Consider the following 19,262-nt stretch of genomic DNA (forward strand, 5'->3'; position numbering starts at 1 on the left):
CTGGGAATATTAAATAAAAGCGATAACTAATCTGTAACACTTATGTGTCTGGAATGGTGGTTCAGGGTTGGCTTTTGTGTTTCAGAGTCCTTTCGTTTACTATCACTGGTTTAATATAAAAGAAAAATGGCTGCGATAAAACCATATATTAGATTCTGATACAATGCCTATGGATATGGTGTAATATTTCTATCCAATTGCTTTGTACTTTCGGTTTTATTTGTTTATGGCAGAGGCGTGGGCCAGAGACTTACCATAAGGAACCCCCGGAAATGCCTTCTGATTTGGTTATCACCACGTTTTATTGATTTTGTTCTAGGATAGAAGTACGACTGCCTGGAAAATAATATTACTCAAGCTATTAATCACTATTCCATTCATAGAAGAGACAACTAAGACAGCAACTAAAGGTTGTCTAGAGGCAACTTTTGGCTTTTTTATTTTTTTTGGTAAATTTTTCGATTGAAAATGAAAGTATCACTAAAATGTACCTAATATTTGCGCGGCAACACTTTAAATTTTAATCTTATCATATGCTTGTATTTGCTTTTTAGTATAAGTTTTTATTAGAAATTAAGTAGGTTGGCAACCAATTTATTTATCTTATTCTTCTTATTGTATTTAAGCTATAATTAAAGTTCCTTAAGCTTGATTGCTATATGGTCACACTTCCCTACTCATATATGGAGTTGGTCACACCGGGCATGTCGATTAGCTATCAATACGACCGAACTTTAATAGCCAAGTTGCGATAAAAGCTTGAGTCATGGCGTCTGCTTGAAGATTTCCCCGTTTGCCGATCATCACACCAAGCTTGAATGGCCCAAACAGGTGGGCCAGGTGCGATGATTGATCAATTAGGAAGCTGTCACACGCGCTGGGTAGAATAAATCAACAACAACAAACAACTACTACTAAGCCGAAAAGCGCATAGTTGTCGGCGCAGGCAGGCAGGCAGGCGGGTATCAGCCGAGGCATCGCACTTGTACGCTCGCCTGCCCTGCACTATCTGCTTGCTTTTATCAGGCGCGTTCAGCGATTTGGGGCCTCGCTGCTGGCCTGCCGCTCTGCCGCACTGCCACTCTCCGGCTCTCTGCCTCCCCGCACCCGGCCGGCCACCTCCTATATCTCGTTCGTCGGCCGCCGACGCAAACAGCTGAAGTCAACTTTGTCAGTCGTCGGCTTTTCAGTGTTTTTTCAACAGCCGTTCAGTCAATTACAATCGCCCCAGCTACTCGCTCGCTCGCTTACTCGTCGTCTCACCTAGCGCCCCCCTCTGAAACGCCCGCCAAACTCTGTGCTCCCCACCTGCCTGCCGGACCGCTCTTTCTACAAACCCAGACCAGCTGATTTCGCTGCTCTTAAGTGCGTGGCATGCTTTGGTGTTGCCCACGGCGTATACGTAATATCTCTCTTTGGCAAAATCACAGACAACAACAAGTGTGCGAGAGTGGCGCGTTTTTTTGAAAACAGTGTTTAAAAACAAAAGTTATAATCTATTAAAGCTACAAAAACAACAAGCAATCCTAGGTAAAGTGAAGAGTTATAAAAAAAAAAAACTAATAAAAGAACAACAACAACCCACAATAGTCAAAATAATTACATTTAATTCCGCCCAGTTGAAAGGGGCCACAACAATTGCGTCGTTAAACCCGCCGAGTTCTCCCCACCCAGTGCCTCCCCCCAGCGAAAATGAGTTCCGTGTGTGTGTGTTAGTGCGCGTGTGAATGCACAGAAAGAAAAATATAGAAAAACCAAAGGACAATCTTAAAAAAATAAACAAACTTAAGGAAATATCCTATAAAATAGGGTGTGGTTCTTAATTGAAAATAATATGAAAAACTAAAAAAAACTGAAAATACTTCCCTGTGTAGTATCCGGCATTTGGCCTAATCAAAAAAAGTTCAATTTAATAGAAAATTTGGTCTCCCTCTCGCATTTGGCAAATAGTTTAATTGTTTTTCGTATCCATTTCTGTGGAAATTTTGTGCACAAACAACATTTTGTATTTTTCGCATACAGCTACCGGCATGTGGTCATCAGCGATGCTCTCTCTCACTCTTTCCCCCAACTTGGCGCTCTTTGGACCCTTCAATCGTCTCTTTGGTGCCCCAACAACAACAAAGTCGTGTGTTAAAAATAAATATTTACATTAATTCGCGAGAGTGTGTGGGTGCGAGAGTGTGTATGTGGTTGGTAATGATAATGATAATGATAATGGAGGCTCCCCACAAGGCGCACCAACAATTAAATAATATTCGAAAACTCAATTCACGCTCCAGAGAATCGAATCCAGAGACTATATTATTATAATCCCTCAATTGACCCCCAAATCTATTATTAAAAACGGTTTTTTAAAGACTTTGTCACGAAATATTTTGTGTATTTTATTATGGCTTACTATTCCGGGTTTATTTTCTTTATTCTCTCCCCATTTCACTCACCTGTTGATGCCACTTTGACAGGTGATTGTTAAAATCAATATGTGTTCTCCTCAGAATACCCGATATCGGGCCGGACAAGGCTTGTTTTTGAACTTTGCTTATATTTGTTTTCTATAGTATTTACTTTTCGCATTTTTTCTCGTACTTTCTGATCATCTTGTTGTTGGATTTAATTATGCCCAGCGTGGATTCAAATTATAAGCTGCGTCAAGGCATTTAAGCGACAACAACAAGAAAGTATTTATTAAAAACAGGCCCGGAAAATAGGTTTATATAAGCTACGAAGCTAACAATACCCTAGGTTTGTTTTAAAATTATGCAATAATAGTCAATGGAAATCAAGTCTAACAAGGAAACTACTTTGCTTTGATCTTGTTTTGATTAACAAATCACAGTCTTTATTTTAGTTTTTCTTTAATTTCTTGATAAAGTATTCCCTAAGTTTACTTAAAAACCCTAACCAACTTCAAAAGAAAGCGCATCTTCCTCTTGCCAGAGTATTGCCATAAAAAACATTAAGAAACTGGTTTTGTTTTTTATTTTCTCGAAGCGAACAGATTTGCAATGTTGACTTGGATTCGGATTCGGGGAAAAAATCGTTCGATATAGCCAAGTTTGCACTGTGATTTCACTGTTTATTAATATTTAATATCCAAAACAGGATGATTTGCAGAAATTGGAGTTTAAGAATCTTTTACAAGAAGGAGAATCTGAACTTGAATTTTGGATTCTACCTTCGGTTGACAACAAAACTAACCTGTTACAAAACACAACAATTAAGTAGTGTTTTTAAGCTTAATTCCCTTGTTACAAGCGGACTTGTCATTTATTCTCGATTTGAGCTGGAAAATCACTTTGATTCCATAAGAGTTACTTGATAACAAAACTAGTTTAATATGGGGAATTTTCTAAAGACAGCTCTCAGTTCTAAAATACAATTCAATGGCTAAAACTTTCATTTCCAGTTTCCAGTTTTTTCAACCAACAACAGCCTCTTCTGTCTTTCCAAAAAAAAAGTTTAAGATCTGAGCTCGATCTGAAGTCGATTCCATTGACTTGACTTGTTTCTTTACTTGCCACTGTACTTGTTTTATTTCTTCGCACATTACGATGAGTCACGGGGCCTTAAAGCCACAAATCTCAACGTTTCCGAACTGTTAATTCCGGCTATTTGCGGCGCTATTTTCTCAGAAAACCTCATAATTATAAGGCTTTTGGGTAAGGTCTAAAATGAACCATTATTAATAGACGGCAGTATGGAAATTATTTTCCACGAGTGCTATTTAAACGACCCCTTTTGGGTGGTCTTAATTAAACAGAGATACTAAAGATAGGGAAGATAGCCAAGATAGTGTAATGCAAAAACCAAGTGGATTGTTATTTTTCAGATAAACTCGAAAAGGTTAAAATTACAAATAACTATTTGAGTTGAATGAGTTCATTGATTAGATAGTCTAGCATCATATAGGAACCATACCAGAGGGAATACCTCCGCAGAAGAACCTCCAGTCATGATTGGTTCCCATAACTTATCGTTTGAATTTGAATTCATTTATGATCCACAATCTAATCGAAAAAAAGCAGTTTCTCAAACATTGGCTGATGTAATTTGCATGCTCTATTAGCCTGTGTTCACTGTACAGGGCTAATTCCTTTGGGAAACATTTTATGGCAACTGATAGCGAAAATACTTGCTATTCCCGTATCAATCGATAGATAGGAAATGCTAGCCCAACTCTCTTATCTTTGGGCCATTGTTGTTGGCTAGACCATGCCAATGAGTGTAATCTGTGCCATAAACAGGTCCCGGTCCCAATCATGGAATAAACAAACCGTTTGTGGCTGTATCTCGATTTAGAATTCCGCCAATCGAAGTCGACTTATCAGTACTTTATAGCAGGCTTACAGTAAAAACTTGATTAGCAAGGTTCCTCGAAAGTCTTTCATATTAAAAAATTTAAATTTCAACCTATACTCTGAAGATAATAGTTTCCTCCATGACTCACACTATAAATAATACCCAAAGTCCTCATTATCTCTATGTCTGGCGCTTCTCTTTCAGTTGACTTTTGGAATTACCGATAAGCCATCATGATTGACATGGAAGACCTGCCTCGGATGCAATCCTTGTCCCCGGCCAAGGAGATCGAGGATGCCTACCACCAGACCCAATTGGATCCGATCCCTGGACCCAAGAAGAAGGTCACGGTCCGTGTGCCTATCGGGCCACCTTCGAAGCTGGCCAAGCTGATTAAGCCCACGGTGGCCTCCAAGCCCGCCATCCCGGTCACCGTCGACCTGACCTCTCTGGAGACCCCGCCCACACCCCAGTCGACGACCCCAGGTAACCGCCAAAATAACTGGCGCAACGGCTTCGACTTTACCACCCTGGTAAGTAGAGGGGGAGGGTATTGCGTTTTTTCCCGAATTGCTAGCACAACAGTTGTCGTCAGATAGTCCCTCGTATCTTAGTATTGTTTCCATCAATCTTAATTAATATTTTTGGGAGGTAAGGGATGGGTTATCCCTTCGGGGTCATGGGCTATGATATTGTTGATTAATCCGATTTCGATAGACCAGTAATATTGTTAAGTAAAAATACCCATTAATATGATCTATTGAACCTACTTTGTTACTAATTACTCCATAGATAATGCCACAAAAAACAAACCCCAACTACTTAGATTAAATATTCTATTTAATTAGTTTTGTATAATGTTCTTCTAGTAAATAAGGTATAGATTTTAAAGTATAATTTTAAGAATAAGTTCAAGACAAAACAACAACATATTTATAAGCCATATTTAACAAAACGGTAAGTTTAATTTAAGTTTATACATTTTCATTATTTTATTTGAATCGACTCGTGGTGAGTTTTTACTACGGTGAGCTTTCGAACATTTAAATGTCCAGGGCGCTAACAGTGAAATGTTAGGTGAAATGTTTCCAACTCAAGTTGGCTTTCGCACCTTGCCGATTCGTATGTTGCCAAAATATGGGAAAAGGTCCATGTTTCTCAAATCTATTACATTAAAAAAAAAAGAATACAATAATTGAAAAAGCACAATTCACACAAGTGTTGTGTAAAGTTGCCAGAAGGCCGAAATGTACAGTATTTTCTTATCCAATACAACAACCTTTTGATCTTTATGTTAACAGAAGCAAAAATTGGTTTCCCTACATTTTTGATCACATTCTTTAAGCATTCTTTTAATATTTATATTTCCATTTTTGGGTAATTATTTTTGTATTATAATTTTTCCTTAAATTTAGATTTAGTTTTTAAAGAATTGCCACCCATTAGCAGGTATGGCATTGTACCACACTGAAACTAAAAACGAGCTTTTTACAGCACTTCAATAAAATGTTGCTGGTTTTTGAAGCTTCGACAACCCTAATCTGTTATTGTCGTCAAACTTAAATCGACAACGCGCTAAACAACTGCTCAGGTGGAGAAAATAATTCGCAAAAGCTTCGCAATCGCACCACGTACTTAAAATAAAGACAAACAAATAGTGAAGCACTGCAGACGCGGGCGGTAATTTCGCCAGAAAAAAAAAGTAACAGTGAAAGGGGACGCGAAAAAGTGCGAAGTACAGGCGGCGGATTTGAGTGTGTGTGTGTGTGTGTGTGTGTGTGTGTGTGTGTGTGTGTGAGCTTGCCGGAACATGGAATGAAAAGTGTAGTTAGATTATTTGGGGGAACCAATTGCACAAATCGACAGTTATGTGGCATGCCCCACAAAATAGTGCAACTCATTGTGGCGGTGGTGGGCTGGTGGCGCGACCAACAGGCTAGCAACAACAGTTATTCAGCTATATAGCAGCCTCTCGCTCTCGCTTCTCTGCTCCTCTCCCAATTTCCACGCTCAGCTGACACTGCAGCCCGAGGTGAAGAAGAAGCGAAAAAAAAGCGCAACTAGAGCCAGTGATTTGATAAATAATTGTTGATACAAAGGTTGAAATCAGAAATACTGCCGATTCCACTGCCGTCCACTGCCGCCGGTAGCTAAATTACAAAGTTGTTCTCTGGATATTCTCGAAGCTTCCGAGCGTGGCTGTGGCTACAGTGCTCGCTTGTTGCGTGTGTGTGTGTGTTTTCATAAAAGTTAAATCATTTTGCATTTAATTAAATGCAGTCATTTTTTGTTACCAACAAAGCACATTCGGATACAGAATTGGCAAGAAAAAACAGCAGTTCTATGTACGTGTGTGTGTGTGTGCGTGAGTCAGACACTCGAGAATGGGGCGATAAAAGCAAACAAAGAAATAAAGCGCGGTGGGCAGGCGGAACACGAAAAAAAATATTAGGCACACCGGAGTGCAAAAAAAAAACAAGAAAGCGAAAATATTTTTGTTTTTTTTTTTAAAACAAATGACGATTTCACCATGCGGCTAACACACATACACACACACATGCACAAGAACACAAAAAGTGCGTAGAAAGGGCAGCTGTCAGATCTCACAGACATGAAATTACATGAAAATGTCGGCAAATAATTGTTAAAAGAAAGAAAAGGAAGAAAGTTCAAGGACACTCACACTCACACAGACATAATGTGAATTTTTCTAATAAAACGCGTGCTTTACAGTTAATTATTTAAAAAAAAAGTGAAGAAAGAAAGTGAAATATAAACAAACAAATAAACTCTCCCCCCAGCAATAACGAGGGGGTGTGAAAGGGTAAACAATAAAACATACGCCATTGTGTGTGCAGCTAAGAAGAAGAAGAAGAAGCACCAACAATAACAGCAACAAGAAGGAGAAGGAGCACCTTACTGCGTCGCAGCATTTTACCGTTGTAGTCAGCCAGCACCCATCATCATCTGCCCCAAAAAAAAAAGCTGAAAAGGTGAGTGCACTCTCCACAGCACCCTCTCGCTCTCCATTGCACCTACATACATACATACATACATACACACCCTTGCTCTCGCTCACACCTATCGCAGCCATCATTTCATTGAAAATTTCGCAATTTCGCACTCTTCTGAGCTAATCAATGTTTGTTTTTTTTTATATTTTTTTTTTATTTAATAAAGTTTATTTATTATTCAATTTCCATTAATGCATTAATTCCATTTGGGGCCGATTATCAGCCGATCGGTGGAAACAAAGAAAGTTTATATCTCAGCAGGCCCCAAACGCGCCTCTGACAGTTTTTTGGCCTGGCCAGCACCAGCACCGGCATCGGCATGGGGCCGACCGTCCTTGAGTTGGGTTCTTCACTTCAACGCAGTGCGCACATTTCGCCTTTCAAACGGAGAGACCTTGAACAAGTTCAAGTTCACAGTCACAGTCGCGTCTGGGTCTGGGTCTGGGTCATTCCTTCCCCGCCCCCAGGTCTGTGGGTGGATGTGTCTGTTAACCCGAAGAGTTCCGGTGGTGAGTGGGGGTGGTCTCTAGTGGGCATACTAAATGCGTCGCAGACATGAAGCTGTTTTTAAGAAACTTGCTTAAATGCGTAGAGGTCAGTCAGTCGGATTAGAAACCGGAACCTAACATTTCTATATACCTTCCGGTAGTCTTTTGCTTAAAAAAATTAATCTGGAGGTCCTTGCAGGTCCATAGATGTCTTTAGCTAACCAAGAACTAGTATGTTTCCACCGGAAATGACAACTTTCTTGTCAAACATTTCCTCAAGCTTGAAATCTCTATAAAAACAAGACCCAAGGTCGAACACAAAGGCCGCAAAATCACAACAAAAGTCATTTAACATTCAAACTGCAACATCTCCACCTCCCATCCATACATACATATATATATAGACATATAGATTCTGTCACTAATTCCATTCTATATCTTGTTCTGCTTACAGAAAGAGCCCGAGGACAGCCATCAATTAAAAGCGAAGATCATTGCAGAAACTGCAGGCGGCGGAATATATTGTTTTGGTGGCGGTTGCGGAGGCGGAAGGCGGGGCAAGGAGACTGCGTCATTGAAGGCAGCGATCCCGGACGGCGCAGCCGCAGAGCTGTTGTCCGGGACGGAGACGGAGAACAACAACACAAGCAACGGAGGAGGAGGAGGAGGTGGTGGCACCCACTCACATCTGCTCGGAATCGGAATAGCTCACAAACGGCAACACCATGATCTCAAATAAAAAGTCATATGCGATGAAAATGCTGCAACTGGCACTGGCCCTGAGCCTGCTGCACTACAACCCGGACTACCTGCTCCATCGCTGGGATTCGCAGCTGGAACTCGGCTCCCATGGCGATGGCTGGGAGCTGGAGATGCTGCGCACCGTCCACCGGCTGGACATGGACCAGAACCCCTATGGCAATCGGAAAGGGTTGAGTCCCCGGATCGAGGATCTGCTCAATCTGATGGACCCCTCCATGGAGGGCATGGGCAGCGGGGTGGGCGAGTACAAGCTGCCAACCAGCTTCAACGGCAGCACCTTCGTGATGAACCTCCACAACACGACCGGAAACAGCAGCGTCCAGACGGCCGCTCTGCAGGATGTGCAGGGCGCTGGGGCTGCTGGGACAGCTTCTGGCTCGTCCTCCACGGGCGGGGCATCCAGCGGGTCGTCTCTCGGAGAAATCCACATCGACACCTCGTCCCTGGCAGCTGGAAACGCGAACCACTCTCTACTGCGTCCCGCCCCGGAGCTGGACATCATCCTCTCGCCTCACCTGCTGCAGGATCAGCGCTCCATCTGGGAACAGAACCTGGCCGATCTCCACGACTACAACGACCTGCCGCTGCAGTCCAGCCCGTACGCCAATCTACCTCTGAAGGATGGCCAGCAACAGGCCCCCAACAGCTCTCACCTGGATCTCAGCCTGGCGGCGTTGCTCCACGGCTTCACCGGAGGAAGCGCCACTCCTCTTAGCACGGCGGCCCTCAATGACAGCACCCCGCATCCCAGCAATCAGGGCAGCCAGATTGTGGAGAACAACTCGGACGACGTCCTGGAGGACAGTCTGTACCTGGGCCGGCTGTTTGGCGAGGAGGAGGTGGATGACGATGATGCGGAACTAGCCGGCGGAGTGGCCAACGCCTGTGAGGTCGAGGGTCTCACCACCGACGAGCCGTTTGGCTGTTCCAGCTTTGCCAACGAAGTGGAGGTCGGAGGAGGATTCGAGGAGGAGGAGGTAACACTTGATATTGCCAGGTTTCCCGTACTAAAACTCCCTCTTAGATATAGGTCAGGACTTGATATGGAACTCAGGGGGGGTCTGTACTTCCAGACTGATTAGGAGACCCTCGAGAAGCACTAGAATGGCACCACCTGCCTAGTCGCTATATACCTATGTATACCTATAGCTATGTTCTCATTATCAAACTGTGTTGCTGGAAAGCTCTTTGAATTGCTAATGAGGATTGAACCCCCGGCTTGACCCATTCCAGTCACTTTTAGACTCTTCCTATAGCTCACCGCTTTCTATATAATTATAGTTTATTGTGATTTCCCCTAAAATCCAATCGATATTTAGATTTCAGCTTTCTGTTTGCCGTTTGGTCGAGTGGAGTGACTTTTTTGCCATTTTTGTGGCTTATCAGGTCTGGGTAATGGTGATAAGGGGTGGTGCTTTGTTTACACATCAGCATGACTGTTGCCACGGTTATCCATCTGGTCATCATAGTTGCCCTAAAAGCATGCTTTTTCCAGGCATATGACTAGGATTGTGCCAAATATTTGTCTTAAAAGGTAATTCTTTCAAGAAAAGCCTTTCAGTTCCTCATCTCTTTAAAGGTAATACGTAATTTTCTTTGTTTCTGTCATACCTCCAGGTCTCTGCGCCACAACTTTCTCCACTTTTCGGCCTCGTAGCTCACATATTAAAAATATTATACGTAAACATCCAGCAATTAGGTTGTGAAACGCGTTGGCTGCGCCACAAAAATTCAACATTTAAGCTTTTGTTTAATATATTTGCTTAATTTTAATTTAATTATTGCTGTTCAGTATCTGAATAGGAATTAAGGGGTTAATCCCAATTAGGATTTTCCAAAAATCCACAAAAAATTTTATTAATAAATACATATAATTTATTAATTGCTGCTACGACTATATAGGAATAAGGGGTTAGGGGTTATACGCAGTTAGGATGTAAAAAAAAATCAAAAAATTTTTATTTATTTTATTCTAATATTAATAGATTTAATTTATTAATTGCTTTTCAGACAGTGTAGGAATTAAGGGGTACAATAGTTAGGATGTAAAAACAAAGAATGAATGTAAAAACAACAAATATTTATTATTTTATTAAAATATGAATTTCGGTCTGGTACATATTTTCGGAGCTATATATTGATTTGTTTGCCCATGTCAGAGTGTCATTAAGGGAGTGTTTTTAAAGTCAGTGATCTCGATATCTCTATAAATGGATAAACGGATCGGTATAGAATTTGTATAAAATCTTCTTGGAAATATATTCCAGATTATAAACAAAGGAATTTATTTTCAAAAATTTTTACTAGTTTTTTTCAACAATTTAATGGAAAATTGTAGCAAAAAAGGGAATTTTTTTTTCAAAGTTAAGCCATTTCGCTAAAAATGCGATTCTTTTTTAAATTCTTCGTTTATTACCATTGCATTTATGGCTTCTTTAAAAGAAATCCATTAAATTTTTTTTTAATTTTGGACATAAAATGAGTACAGAATAGGAATTAGAAAATATTTCCGATCGACATGCTATTATCCTCTAAAAAGTTTATTCTACTTAAGTAAATAATAAGTATCTTAAAAAGTTTAAGATCTGTTTGTAATAGGTTTAAATATCCTCCTTTTTTGGTTCTCGAAACTGAGTATAACCCCTTAAAGTATTTATGGAGGCATTGCCTGCCAGTGCATTGCATTGCGATTTTGCGACCAAATCTTAATATCTGATTCTCCAGATACAGATTTATATGTAATATCTTATAATTAGATATTCAGTTTTCGTTTTTTATATTTTTTTTTATAAAAATTTAACAAAAAAAAGTGGAATTTTGAGTGTCAGCAGCAAATGTTCGGCCGTGCAGCCTGCGATTTTTTTTTTATTTGTTTTGTATTTTTAATACTTTGCTGCTGTTGTGCGTTGTGTGTTGTGTGTTTTTTTCGCCAATTGCAATTTAAATATGCATAAATATTTATACTTGGCCAGAAGCAGAGAACGAGAGAGATATATAGCAAGAGAAAGAGAGGTGACAGGCCAGAAGAGATGACTAACTTTGTGTTATTTTCGATTTGTTTTCCATTCCTTGTGGTTGTTGGCCTGTGCAGTATTGTTGTTGTTGTTGTTCCAACATGTCACGAATGTTTTCCATTTCGGCCGATGACGGTTTTATTTTCTGCCTCAGTATTATGCTGATGTGTGTTCTTGAGAAGATATAGCCGAGTTGCATACTGCCACTCATAATATATGAGTTTTTATGATAATATCTGATGATTTGATGATCTATTTAAATGCAATTCGGCATTCGGATTGCATAATCTCGAGCCAGCGATTGAAGAACAAAGGCCTCTTTACTTTGGAACTTCCGTCATTGCAGTTCATTAATTTCCATTAATTGTACACCTGGGGTGTTCTGTTTAGGTGCCAATATTTCAGGTTCTTGGATGGTCTATCATCCATTTTTATGATAGAAAGTCTATATCATGATTTAGTCTTCAATAATAGATCAAAGCTTCTTTATTATACCCTTCTATAAGAAGAATATGCTAATGAAAGAGTATATATAGTTATAGGTAACTAGTTCTTCGAAGAAAGAACCCCAACCCATGGACATGGGGACAGGGACAGGTGTATGTGTCACATCCCAGGTGTGAGCAACAGAGAGAGAGAGAGAGAGAGAGAGGTCGTTTGTGTGTGACCTCATCACTCACACCAACACAGATCGAAGCTCAAAACTCTAGTTTCTTGAATGTCGTCCACCTCGTCGCCTCTCTCTCCTCTCACCTCTCTGTCGCACCTCCGCTAATTGCAAATCTACAAAGCTCGTTTTTTACGTTTCTACATGGTCAGCGTTTTGTTATTGTTGCTTTTTTTGGGTGTTATTTTGGGGTCTGGGTCTCTCGTCTCTCGCCTCTCCGGTTTTTTTTATTCGGAAGATTCGTTGAACTTCGCTTCCAGTGATGAGATCAGATTCAGATTCTTCCCCATACTCTCTTTTTTTTTTATTCCCGTTTTGTAAATTCTAATTTATTAACTGTCATTCTGATGCTGCACTTTCCACTCTGTTAGTGTTAGTGTGTTTCTGAGTGGGAAAATGCGAAACAATAGGAAAAGGGAAAACAGCTGATTTACCGGCTTTTTTTTTACTCACCACACTATGTGAATTTTCCTTCTTATTCAGCACTCTCTCAGCCCTCGCAACTTGCTGCAGCAACATTTGTTGCTAACATGTTTCACCACTTAGCCGAGACACGACCCCTTAACAGAGCACTGTTAAGCGCAACAGCTCGCCCGCCAAGAGGAAGAGTTGGCTTCAAAATTTAAATCTCAAAATGCTGATAAAGTAATCTATTTTGGCTACGTCTGACCACCAGGTCTTATCAGACTTGGTCTTTGTAGTTGCTAAGGTTTCAACTTTTCGAAATTCGTGAAAACAAACTTTATCAATTGAATTTAATCGAGAATCGAGCGAATATATTGTTTTTATGAGGGGCCCCTTCAGACTGCTGGCTGAGCTAATCAGCCCCGACATTTTCGAGAGTTTCAGTCTGTGTTATGCCGATTTTCAGTCAATACGTTTCTAGTTCCCTTAAAAAAAATATCAAACGGAAATCAAACTATAACTCTCGATCGGAAAAATCATAAATCGCAACAATGTGTCTCAACGAGGAGTACAAATATATGCATATATACCTAGCGGTCTGTGTCTCTCTGGCTTCCTACTTCTTCTCTTAGCCATTAATCTGTGTTTACTGGGAATAAACTTTCTATTCACATGGCCAGTAGTGGGCAAAAAAACCAAAAAAAAAACAGTGTATATGCATGGCCTGCAAATTGAAAAATAATTTGCCTGTAATTACGTTGCATTTTCCAACTTAATTACCCTTCGAAAGGCAGAAGAGCCATAATAGTGTTTTTTTTTTTGTTAAACTTTTAATTCCCACCGAGTGGGCCCGGTCTTTGCTTAATTTCCATAATTAATTAAACCCAGAACTGTGAACAACAGTTAGAGACTCTAAGTGCCTTCTCTCAGTGTATATAAGTTCAGATGTCACATTGATTATAAGGTTTATAGGGCTATATGAACTATATGAAAAAAGTTCGAGCTGGAAATTGATAATTGCAGGGCCCGTTTGGAAATCGTTGGGATGACACAAATGAACTGTTATTAGGGCCCGGGGTAGTTGCAACCGCAAAACAGGACACTTGAGGTGGCTTGAGCAATCCGTCAGATACAAGTGGGCACACAGCCATACCTCCTCACATAGATACTTTGTTGGTGGCACAATCCGAAGCGAACTCTTCTGAGGGCTTGACGAGCACATGATTAATATATGCGCCATACCGGCTCACTCCTGCATCCCCTGGATCTCCAATCTGTACCTGTTTTCAGGTTCGGATGTCTGTGTGTCTGTATTCTTCAGATGGTGAAGTGATCTCTGGGCCTGGGATCTCAGGCTGGCTGGCTGGTTGTTCGTGCCGCGCTGTCAGTTCAGGTGTCATCAGAAAAATCTTTTGCCGAGGCTTTATTAATGACTCTTGCTAAACTGTAGCCTTTTCCTTGGCTTCCTTTTGATTCTTTCTGGTTGCCCCGCTTACTTTCTTTTGCTTTCACTCGGCGGGCAGAGGAGTCGGCCCTTTCTTGACTTTCATGATTTGCCGCCGCCGCCCCTCTGGCAGGATCAGAATGTCATTTATCTTGCCTTACTTCGGCATTTTGTTTTCCATTTCAGAGACAAATACACACTCTGGTTGTGTGGTCAAGTAATCGGCCAAGATCGACCAAGATCGGCTCTAATTACCGCCACAAAACGGTTACAAGTGTCAATATTGTGATGTACCGACTCCATGATTGATAGTTCCAGCTGGCCAGAACAATAAACCATAAAGACTCTTAGTTTGGTGCCCGGAATTCCCACTTTCTTATCTGGTGGCCGCTTATCACTGCTCCAGGTTGTCAGTCGGTCTCGAGAGCGTCCCACGTGTCCCAACTAGCGGAGAACTACAAGGTCGGGGAGAGAGTTCCCAGGCCCAGCGATAGGAGTTTGGCCCATAAATAAGGTCATAAATTTTAAGGCCAAAGAATTGCGAAATGGCAGTATTTGCTTGTAAAGTTCATTGAACTCTCCAGCCTCTAAAGGCTTTAAGATGATCTTCTCTTCCGAGATACTTTCCTAGATCTGATCAGTTACTTCCCTAGGAGAAGTATCTCAGGCTCGTTTGAATTCTCCGATTTTATTGGAGACTGCCTTTGGACTTCCTAACGTCACGTATTATTCGGTTTTTCTATAAGTACAAGATAAGGATGTATTTTCGACCCTAACCGATAAGAACTGTAACTTTGTCTACACTGTAAGAATAGGAAGATATCGTGGCTTTAAAAAACTTTTACTTGAATTTTAGTTTTAAGAAAAACCAGTTCCCCCTCCACTTCCCCTCTTGGTTTAATTAAAAACAGAGTTTCCAATCATTGGCCTCTAAACCCGACCATGATGTGAACCAAGAGGAACAACCAACCCCCCTTGGAAAATAAAATAAAAAAAATAGAAATAATAATCGAATGCCAGCAGGGGAGGATTCGGTTTTCGGGACTCCCTTCATCTTCTTCTTCTTCTCAGTTTAATTGCTCATTTCTACCGAACATGCGCAACGCATAGATACAGATACAAAGATACTTTTGTGCTCCCTGGGGAATTGGTGCTGCCTGCTGCCCTCTGTCGGCGTCGCTGTCAGCGATGGTGCGGCAGCAATTGATTGGACTCAACACAGTGGCCCTTAATTTCTCTTGCCCCTTCCCCCACCCCACCCCAAACCCTCGAGGGTCGATTTTTCCCGAGGTTCCAGGGAGCAAGGGAGACGGCAGCAGCAGACCAATGATGCCGCCGCCATATTCTGCTGACTAATCCAGGAGATAGGCGTGGTCCCGCACACACACACACACATACACGACTAACTCACACACACAGGCGGGCAGAGTGATTGATTACTTTTCGCAGCCACTGTGTGCAGAGGAAAAACTTCAAGAAAAGCCTCGCTGAAGAAAATGTCACTCAAAGTAAGAAAAAATAAAAAAAAAAATAAAAGAAGAAAAAGGTCGTAAGGACAGAAAACTTTTTAATTAAAACATCAAAAAGTCCTGTCGACTGGACATGGCCATTGTTTTGCTAATGTCCGGCTATTATCCAGTGATTATCCCCGAAGTCCACCTGAAGTATAGCCATATTCTACCTGGAATCGGACTAACCCAGGAGCAGGAGTGGGCGATAACCGAAAGTCGAGAAAAAAAATATAAAGAAAAAGGATTAAAGTGGTTTCGGCCAGCAGCGTTAATAATGCATCATTAACGCTATAATTTGGTCTCGAATTCCTCATCTTAGTCACTGGTCGGCTCTCTTGGCCAAGAGCTGCATGAATTGGCAGAATTCCTTGGTCGGAATCTTCATAGCCGATCTTCAGTCTGCTACAATTTCGCATTTCTTCGATTCTCTTTTCGAAGAAACCTTAATTTTTGGTCAAGTGTACTCTTTAGACATGAATTTATAGCCACCAAGTATTGTTTACAGTGTCGGGTGGCGGTGATGATAAGAGATCCGGACTGTGCCGCGGCGTAAACAAGTACCCGGGGGCCAACACGCCATAAGAGAGTGCTCCACACCCTCTCACACCTCACCTCACCATCCATCCTATGCTTAAGTAAGCATTATAAATACTATATCTCCTGACTCTTGATGGGCTGGCTGGCTCTCTCTGTGGCTGTCTGTGGGCCATTGATAAGATTCGCACTATCGATCGATCGGCCAAAGAGCGAGCACTCTTTCCAGAGGTTTCCGCGGGCTAAGGGAGCACTGATAAGCCCTGTTGTGAAATTGCCAAAGAGAATCTATATAGGGGGCTAGACTTTTGCGAAAAAAACATGATCACCCACCCTACACCCCAAAACGGGACTATGCTTCTATATCATCCAACTTTACAGCCCAGACAGGCCATAGCTTGGCAGTATCACCACAAATATTATAAACTTGTACTAAAAGTCTCTTAAGAGAGAGCAGGTTTTAGGTTTTTAAAATATAACTAAGAGATGGTCTTCTTCTTGGTCTGAGATAGTAACTTACTAACTGATAGGGATCTACTAACTGGAAAGTGCTTCTGGCTTGGATCCTAAGAGGAAATCTAGTTGCAGAGTCTTGGATTTCTGTATCTGTTTTCATTATTTTGTAGAATATTAATTTAATTATTTATTTCAAATAAAGTAAGTAGTTTTAAGTATGTATCTAAGTTATTTATTTAGAAAACTAAGCCACTCTTTTGGGACTTGAACCTAAGTATCTAAGGCTACTATTGTGTAATAGTTTCAGGAACTATACAAGAACCACTATATTTTTAAAATAAACTAATCAACCCTACTATCTAATCCCCCTACATGTAATCCAAGTCCCTAAAAGAACGCCGATAAAGATATATGATACTTTTACAAGATCTCATATAGTTAAGGCCAGCTATTAGTTAGACCAGACCAGTTAAGACCAGTCCAGGTGTAATTCGCAATTACCTAGTACCTAGAGTATCTGAAGTCGTCTGCTCTCCATATCTTTACGCTGACGTAGTTTTATCTACAGCCGACTTATCAGAGGGCGAAATGTAAATCGACATTATCTCATTAAAGTAAAGCAGAACCGCAAGTCGGGGGGGATTGTGGGGCCGACGTGCCCCATATGGACTATGACTCGTTCGACTCGGTGAGCCTTCAGTCGCTGTTGGGGAACTAACAAACGCGGATGACGTCGCTGGCAAATCGAGATCGGGTCTAGAATATCATACCATATACCATAATAATAAACTCGAACTGAGAAAAACAACTGAAAGTGCAATTAAGGACTGTTTTGGATAGACTGTGCCAGAGTGAAGAGTCCTGAGAAGGGAGTCGAAAAGTGATCAAGTGAAAATGCGAGTGTTTATCCACAGGGATATAATGGTCAGATATAGATTCTCGTGCTAGCAATTTAGGAAGAATGTTAACCCACTCGTCCAAGGAAAACCAATATTTACTTTGCCTTCCACCTTGCAGGAGAGTGAGATCGCCGAGGTGCTCTACAAGCAGGATGTGGACTTGGGCTTCAGCTTGGACCAGGAGCAGATCATCAATGCCTCCTATGCCAGTGGCAACAGCGCCGCCAGCCAGGCCAAGGGCCGACTGGAGGAGGAGGCCAAGACGTCGGACCCCTCGCTCGGACCCGAATCCACCGAAGACGCCCTGAAGGATCCCGCCACCGAGACCACCGAGGTCACTGGCGCCACCGTTGACGATATTGAGAAGCTGAAAGCTCTCGAGGAGCTTCGGCAAGATAAGGTAGAACCACCCACCCACCATTTACATACCGAATTTCACAATATTTACACGTCCCGAGATAGAGGTCTTATAGCTTGATCTCTTGGCGGGTTATCTAACACCAATCCATTACCATTACCATTACCATGCTAATGTTTCTTCCATTCAGGACAAGGACGCCGAGAACCTACTGGAGGACATTACCAATGAATGGAACGGAATACCCTTTACCATCGACAATGAAACTGGTGAGTTATTGGACTTTGCAGACATATGTTTATGATCTTGCACTGGTTACATGTGCTTAAGACCATCTCAAGCTGGCCATATCTTATCGGGGATAATATAATATAATTTCACTTTCAAAAATAACTCGAGATAAGTCGGAGATCTAGTGGGGGAACAGAGGTATAGATACTTAATAGATGTTCATTTTTGACACGTTTTTTTCTGAAAAGATAAAAGTGCGACGCTTTAAAGGGGATTATTAAATGGGGGTTTACATCAGTACTTCCGAGATGATAGTCTGTTACTTTTATTTTAAAGATAGGACTGTGCTTTCTGGGGGGTTTTAATCTGGGGGTTTATATTTATTACTTGGGAGATGATATAATCTAGAGTCTATACTATATAATACTATCCTATAGACTTTACTTTCAGGTTTAGACTTCTAGATATTACTTCTATAGAATATCTATGTAATGGGGGCTTACATTTGTACTTCCTTATATGATACATAAATTTCATTACTTGGATGATACTCTAATACTTTTATTTTTAAACAGGTCTATAATTTCAGGGAGTTTTTAAACTGGGGCTTAATATTTATACTTTCGAGATGATATGGTATATTTTTGGTGCTGTACCATACTATCCTACATAGTCTATTTGACTACACTTTTAGGGTTTAGACTTCTGGATAAATTATTTATAAATATAATATCTATGTATGTATGGGGGGTTAACATTAGTAATTTCAAGTGTAATACTTTTATTTTGGGGAAAGGACTACATTTTTTGGGGATCCTAAGAACTATATTCAGTTTAAGACTTCTATGTGTAATATTTATAAATACTATATCTACATTATAAGGGGGGCTTGCGTTTAAAAATACTTCCAAGATGATATAGTCTACTAATCAGGTTCGATTATATACCATACTATCCTATGGAGTGTACACTATACTTTCAGTTAAAGACTTAAAGATTCTAGACAATTATACTCTGTATTTTTACTACTATATCTATGTATGTAGTCAGGGCCTGAATTCATACTTCCGAGATGATATATTCTAGACTACAGATTCTATACTTTACCATACTATAAAATAGGCTTTAAGATTCTATATATTTCCACTTAGTAGTACTACTACTATATCTAAGTATG

At 40.8% G+C, this 19,262-nt stretch overlaps 1 protein-coding gene across 4 annotated transcripts in view; it reads left to right on the forward strand.

Moving 5' to 3' along the window:
* The first annotated feature begins 1,207 nt into the window (after positions 1-1,207).
* cnc (NFE2 like bZIP transcription factor cap-n-collar) overlaps positions 1,208-19,262 on the forward strand; it is a 40,835-nt gene continuing 22,780 nt past the window's right edge. The window contains exons 1-5 of one of the 4 annotated variants that reach the window (XM_017247579.3): positions 5,796-5,893; positions 7,036-7,295; positions 8,259-9,543; positions 17,615-17,896; positions 18,045-18,123. In XM_017247579.3, the coding sequence (XP_017103068.2) occupies positions 8,530-9,543; positions 17,615-17,896; positions 18,045-18,123 (1,375 nt within the window). In that variant the 5' untranslated portion in view covers positions 5,796-5,893; positions 7,036-7,295; positions 8,259-8,529. Of the gene's footprint in view, positions 1,531-4,506; positions 4,836-5,795; positions 5,894-7,035; positions 7,296-8,258; positions 9,544-13,123; positions 13,249-17,500; positions 17,522-17,614; positions 17,897-18,044; positions 18,124-19,262 lie in introns of those variants that run through there. The other 3 variants (XM_043212175.2, XM_017247581.3, XM_017247583.3) reach the window with 3 other exon arrangements.

This window comes from Drosophila bipectinata, chromosome 3R, assembly GCF_030179905.1.
Source record: "Drosophila bipectinata strain 14024-0381.07 chromosome 3R, DbipHiC1v2, whole genome shotgun sequence".
NCBI lineage: Eukaryota > Metazoa > Arthropoda > Insecta > Diptera > Drosophilidae > Drosophila > Drosophila bipectinata.